Source organism: Epinephelus lanceolatus, chromosome 15, assembly GCF_041903045.1.
Source record: "Epinephelus lanceolatus isolate andai-2023 chromosome 15, ASM4190304v1, whole genome shotgun sequence".
In the NCBI taxonomy this organism is placed as follows: domain Eukaryota; kingdom Metazoa; phylum Chordata; class Actinopteri; order Perciformes; family Serranidae; genus Epinephelus; species Epinephelus lanceolatus.
Window position 1 is genome coordinate 35036882 of NC_135748.1, and position 7069 is coordinate 35043950.

General features: G+C 44.0%; 1 protein-coding gene across 1 annotated transcript in view; it reads left to right on the plus strand.

Annotated features, from left to right (window-relative positions):
* The window catches only part of dcaf5 (ddb1 and cul4 associated factor 5), a 28796-nt gene extending 22339 nt beyond the window's left edge, over positions 1-6457 (plus strand). Inside the window, exon 9 of the mRNA XM_033643039.2 lies at positions 4426-6457. Within this exon, the coding sequence (XP_033498930.1) occupies positions 4426-5751 (1326 nt within the window). The 3' untranslated portion in view covers positions 5752-6457. The remainder of the gene's footprint in view (positions 1-4425) is intronic.
* Positions 6458-7069: the final 612 nt, after the last annotated feature.

Below are 7069 nucleotides of genomic sequence, written 5' to 3' on the forward strand. Positions count from 1 at the left end.
GTCCCACCCCTGGACTCAGACTTGGCCAATCATAACGTAGCATCGGGCCGGCTCAGACCAGGGTCCAACAACAACTCAGCTGTGCTCCATTGACTCAGATTTCCTTCATTTTCGGGCTGGTTTTGTGGATTTGGAGCTAAATGTTGTGCCTGGGGCACGTCGTGTATTAATGATACTTGTTACCTGGAGAGGTTGGAAAAAGATATACGTTTCTTCCCTGTTCCAAGACCAAAATCAAACCCTGAAAAGTGTAGGGTTAGCTAGCTAGCTACTGAAGATATAGCCTACTGAATGTATACACATGCTGCTTTTGCTTTTTAATGATTATAACAGTGAAACAAAGAGCGACCCTGCTGTACAGGAACCAGTGAAGGGAAGCAGGGGAACTTTGCTGATATTCAACCAGCTGTGTGTCATCACATTGTGCGCTGATGAATGTTGTTTGACTTCCCCTGGAGATCCCTGCCCGTCTGGCAGTGGAGGTCCAGGTGCTGGCAGCAGCACGGAGTGAAGCCAAACACTGTTCATCTGCACACACTGTGATGCCACACAGCTGGTTCAATAACAGCAAAGTTTCCCTTTATATTCATTGTCTTGTGTGGCGATCAGCAGTGATGTGGTGGTTCACTTTTACACTGTGATCTGTAGCCTATAGTTTGGCTTTAGCTTCTAACTATCTTTGTCTTTTTAACCTGTTGTTGCTGCTGAGTCAGTTTGACATCCTGGATATATCCTTCAAACACAGACTGTAGACCCCTCTGTCTGCTTCTCTCTGGAATCACTGGTTCATTTCTCCAAAAATACGATAGTATTTCTTCAGGGAGTGCAGTTAGGGGCAGGGCTCAGTGAAAGGTCAATACTGGACTAATTTTAAAACATTTTGTTCCCAATAGTCACTTAGACACAAAAACATGGGAACATGGGGTCCAGGTTGAAAAATACTCTACTTACCCTTTGAGAAAGAAAGTCAAAAGGAACAAAATTATCATTTGTATATCAATTACTCACTCTATAGTGCATTGAATTAGTGAAGAAATCTTTTTTTCGCATGCCTCTGTGGTGAACGAGGAATCCAAAAACTGAGAAAATTCTCAATGAATTGGAGTAAAGGGGGGCAGCTTTTAACAACTGCAAAACAAATCAAAACATCCATTTGCCCATGCAGTATAATCAAAGTTCATTTATCCAGTTGTGTGCTCAGTACTTCTCAAACACATCCACTTTTGTTAAATACTTACTTTTTAAAACACGCACAGACAGACGAGTAGCATGCCTGGGCAAATGCGTGCGTTTAAACGCTGCTCAATGGAATGCATGAGCCGAGTTAAACATGCACTTGCCCAGGCGCGCTACTTGTAAAAGAAAGAATTCAGTGTAACACAGGCTGAATAATTGATACACGAATGATCATTTAAGACATCTGTGTTTTTCAGGGCCTAGAGGTGAGGTACAGAGAGGTAAATCTTGTATTTGCTGCAGTGGTTGGAGAAATTGTTCTATAAGTGGACAGACTAAATGTGAGTCTGTGTCCTCAGACAGTAGACGTGCCCTTAAGTGAGACATGGATCTCCAATGACACCACGCAGCAACTGCCTGAGCTGCGACTTCCCTCCGTGGAGTGGGGAGTGAAAAAAGATGGATTTCCCCCCATTATTGACTGTCGTCTGTGACAGATGACGTTGGGCAGCGTTCAGAAACTGGGTCATGGGAAGATATGAATGGTTCCACAGATACAGTGTTTCTGAAACCAGATCCAGACTGCGATCAACTGCCAGGATTTAAAAAGTCTCGGTATTCTGGATCAAATACTGAAGGCTTTATAAGCAAAAGAGTAAATCAAGTGTTATTGCTAAAGCTGTCGCTGTATTACAGCTGGTATTAGGCTGCAACAGCAGTTTTATTTTGTAGTTAAAATTAAAAGCAGTTTGTTCTGATCTGTTGACTTCTTTGACACGAGCCTGCCTTTTCAAAAAATACTGCTCACAATATTAAGATTTTGTGCATTTGGAATAACAGTCATATCACAGAGCTGCTGCGCTCCTGTATCATAAGTCCTTTTCAGTGAAAGCTCTCTGAGTCACTGTGTTCCTGGTGCTGACCTGATGAATAAACCAGGCAGGTAAACCAGGTGTAAAGTTGCCTGAATGTGTCGCTGATTTTTGACTGACTCAGTTGAGCATTATCAGTCAGTTATTTTGTGCAGCTCATAGAAACCAAACACATGTTGTTTGTTATCCTTTACTTCTATCAATGAGCAGCTCACTCCCACTCAGCTGTTCTCACGATGTTCTGTGGCTGAAAATGAGTGCAGGAAGAAAAATAAAGAGCAGCTCTGGTCTCCTGTTTGCAAATTAGGCCAAAACCAGGGTTACAGTAATAAGGTTATCTTGACCAAGCCTTTGGATAGCATCATATTAACCTTTAAAAGTTATCATGGATACATATGTAAGCTTTGACAAGGTGTTCATAGAGTGGTGGCTTTATAACAAAATAATAATTATGAGAGGAAATAATTTTCTACATTTTTAAATTCACATAATTTAGACTTGGTCATCAGTTTTCAGTCACTACCTCCTCCGTCAGTCTCAGTCATAATAACTGGGACAATTAAAGCTACAAAAACATTACTCCTTATTTGCTGAAACTGTCATTATATCCACACAGTAGGGCATGAGACATAATCTGTGGAGAAAAAATAACGTTCCTCTTCCTCCTCCTCCTAGTACTCTTAATAGCATTGTTAAAATCCACCGCACCTGAATGAAATAACCAATCAGAGCCGAGGATTCTCTAAAGCAGCTATTAATCATGTCAGTCACTGCTTGTGAACTGCAGTCAAACTGTTAAACTAGGCAGTGCTGATCAAATATGAACCAAGATACTGTTACTGCATTGCCCGTTTCTCGTCTCTGATGTTTCCAGAAACATATTTTAGTGTACTATTTAGCTGTAAAATGAGACTGTTTGCTCTAGCCTGTGGTTGGTGCTTTGTTTTGAGTCTAATGACATCTGCATGCATCTATAACTTCTCATTCCAACTCAAAACCATTTCATACCTGCCCACTTGAGTAAAAAGTTGCCCAGCCGGGTGGAAAAAATGCCCAATCTGGCAACAGTGCATCCAGTAGTTGTTTCTACACATGATAAATGACTCGACACACCCAACACGATATGTCACACTGACTCTATTGTCATCCTGTCACACTGATATAATAGTTTATGTTTGCACAAATATATTGCGTTGAAGGAGGTTACATTTGTCAGCAAGCAACTCGATTACCACTTTTGTCCAAGAATACAATAAAGCTTGTTAATTATAGTTTAATTTAAAGGCCCAGACACACCAACTTACTGACTTACTTAAGCCCTTTGCTACTCAAGGGAGCATCGGCCATTGACGAATGTCTTCCATTTCACTCGGTTGTTGGTGGTTTGCTCTAAACCAGACACACCAAACTGACTTAAAAAACTACGAACATTGAATGTCGACCACAGCCAACAGCCAGCTAGCCATACGTTCTGTGCCAGTGTGAGATGAAGTAACTCTTCATACCCAGAACAAACGGTATTTACAGTGTGCTTGTAAAAAAAATAACACAAACAATTATGAACTGATTCTGCTCAATGGCTAAAAAAAAATAATCTTACGTCATACAACAAATTTGTTTTGATCTCACACCCTCTTGATTTCTGTCTTTTGTTTACTTTCCTCATTTTATTTTCTCCGCTTTTGCACTGAGCTTAACTGCCAGTCAGAATGATTGGCAGTGAAGCTCAGAATGATTGGCAGAGTGATTGGCAGTTAAGCTCAGTGCAACATGCTGAACTGGCCGAAACACAGTCAACAATTGCCGACAAGTGCCAACGGTATGGGACAGACTGCAGAAATTAGAGTGACAGACGCTCATTGACGGCCCAAAATTGGCCAACAATTGACCGTCAGCTTGCTGTGTCACATATCTAAAATGTTCTCTTATTTTCTCTGTCTTTGAATATACGTACTCCTCTGATTGAGAACTCTATCATGTTAAGGTAATCAGGAAATGTGGTTTCTTACTCACAAACATTCTAAAAATCAATGTAAAAGAAGAAACCATTCACACAAAAGCATCTGCACACTGGTAGGAGAGATTCAGCATCTTCTTTGTCAGGACAGTAACACAATCTCTGTGTTTTGTACATTTTACTGCACAGAGTGAAAGGTGATACAGGTCCAGGTGTTCTGTAATAAAAGGCTATAAATAAGAGAGGATCTGTCAAACTGACCTGAAACTTCCCTTCTCTCCGTTCATTTTTCATCCTGTCATTCTGCCTTTTTATTGTCCAACTTAATGTCTTTTTTCTTTGTCTCCTTACTCTCCTTTCACTATCCTGTCCTCATCATGTCATTCCTCTATCCACAACTCCTTTCTCCATCTGTCTCAGGTGTGGAGTCCCTACCAGCAGCCCGAGAGTCTTGGTGACCTGGAGGGCCGTGTGGAGGACAAGTCCCGCAGCCTCTACACCCACGAGGAGTACATCAGCCTGGTGCTCAACAGCGGCAGCGGTCTGTCCCACGACTACGTCAGCCAGTCCATCCAGGAGGACCCGCGCATGATGGCTTTCTTCGACTCGCTGGTGCGTCGAGAGATCGAGGGCTGGAGCTCCGACTCTGACAGCGACCTGAGTGAGGAGGCCATCATGCAGCTCCACGCTCGGGGACGTCGCACCACGAGAGCCACTCCAACAGCTCCCACCACCGTCTCTGCTGCTGGTCATCACAGTGACTCGGATAACTCGTCGTCCTCCTCGCTGGCTGGACCTGATGCCTCAGGAGGGGAAGAGCACGTCGAAGCAGAGGTGGAGGAGCGGCCGAGGAGGCGCAGCCGCCATCAGCGGCATCAATCTGGATTCCTTGTGAACGAAGACTCGGACTCAAGTGAGTTTTGGCTCGACCCCATGCCACGGCCTCGCTCCCCGAGTCCCAGGGACAACTCCACGCTGTCCAGCCCCACCTCCTCGCCTTCACTTCCTGCCGGAGCCTCCAGCTCCTCAACATCAACTTCCAGCTCCAGCAGTGACGACGAGGAGCGGCGTAGCGCGGTGAGGCGGCGCAATGTCATGAGGCGACGACGCATGCATGTCGTCTCCAGAGCTGGGGATCGACCCGAGTCTGTGCAGGCTCTGTTTTCAGCCATCGACTCCTGCAGTTACCCGTCAATATCGATCGATGACCTGTCTTCCTCTTCCTCAGGAGAGGTACAAAACTCCCTCCAAATCAAGCCCGGCGCTGGCGGAGCCAGAGATGAGGAAAAATGTTTGAGCCCTTCTGACTTTGTGTGTCTGAGCCCAGTAATGTCCCCCGAGAGCCAAGAGCACGAGGAAGGGAGTGACAGGACTGAGCTGGAAAGACATCCAGCTGCGTCTCCGCACTCACTGGATGGACACAGGACTGAGGAATGCGCCGCTGCAGAGACGGCTTTGGACAGCTCTGACAGCGGAGAGGCCTGTAGCAGCTCGGTGGCGTTATACAGTAACTCTCCGAGCCGACACAGCCCAGGAGTGAACGGGCGACACCGGACTGTAGCATCTTATGTCAGAGAGAACCCCCACGTCTCCTCAGAATCAGAGGAAGAGACTGGCGTCACACCTGAAGACACCAGGCCGCAGAGGGAAAAGAGCCTGGCACAGAGCGCCCTGAAACGGACTCACGTGGGGTCAGAGGAGGGCGAGTCAGGCTCGTCACCCTCTGAGAAGAAGTTAAAAACATAATGACACCTCTTTCTCATCCCGGGAGGAAATCATTTGTTAACAGACTTGATTTAGGAATTGGGTTTTTTATGGGTTTTTACAACTCAGCTTTTTTATTTTGCGTCTTGTAGTCATGTGACATGTCATATGAACTCAGCAGGAGCAGAAGACGTTAAAGAACTAAAAAAGAAAGAAAGAAAGCGTGGTTTTGTTTTTGAACAAACAAATTGGACGTCATCATTGTTTTGGTCAAACCACAGATGACATTAAAATAGGAAAGGAAATATAAAACAGGCTAAATATTGTTGATAACAATGGAATTTTAAGTGACACTCATTTATTTTCATGCAGTGTTTCTTTCTCATGCTCTGGTTGTTGCAGACAGCTCCACCCAGGATTTGGAGCTTCTCCAGCCATAACAAAAAAAAGGTCTTATGGAGGACAAAAGCTTTGCAGCATTTTAATTTCCGTGGTTTCACACTGAGCGTAAATCTGATTGGGCTTATTTTTTATTTTTAAGCGATTCTCGGCTGCTTCAGGGTGTCTGAAGAATTGACTGTGTCTGTGTGGAACGCCATTTGTTTAAGCTGTGCGTTGAAATAATGCTTTTCAGTGTCTCCACCAATTGTTTTTTTTGTCTCATTATCCAGCCCCTGGGTACCATTACAAGCCAGCGCTCGCTTTTGTTTTCTTGCAATTAAAGAATAATTTGTTCTCTCAGTGACAATGCCAGAAACTTCTTCCTGAGGCTTCGCTGATTCACACCAGTTTGATTGGTCACACTGTTTCTGACACACGTCTGTCTGACATGATGGAAGTTATTTTGCTGTAGATTTTTGGGTCCTTCACTACCCACTTGCTGACAGAGTTACCATGGCAACGCAGCTTCAACTCTCCTCTGAAAGAAATGTGTTCAGCTGTCTGTGACCTTGAGCAACCAGTGTTGGCCAGAGTAGAATATTTTATTGACTAAACTAAAAGCTGTCTTCATTAGGAGAATGATTAAATCAGTTATTATCAGTCTGCCTCTCTGAATAAAACATAAAACATCACAGAGCGTTAAAAGAGGATTCAGATATCACCAATAGTTCACGCCCATTAAGGAAAAACATGCTTTTTTTGTGTGGATAGTGAGCAAAAGGAGGACGTATTCTTGGATTCTGGGATTCAAAAAAATGTATTTAAAGCAGTCGACAAAACAAATTTACCACAAGGTCAGTTTAACAGCCCTTTGAAGCTTTTGATCATATCACATGATCTACCGCTCTTCCATATTCGCTTAAAGAGATGATTTTCAACCAGCTTGTATCACAACTTCCCTCCATCTTGCCAGCGTCTA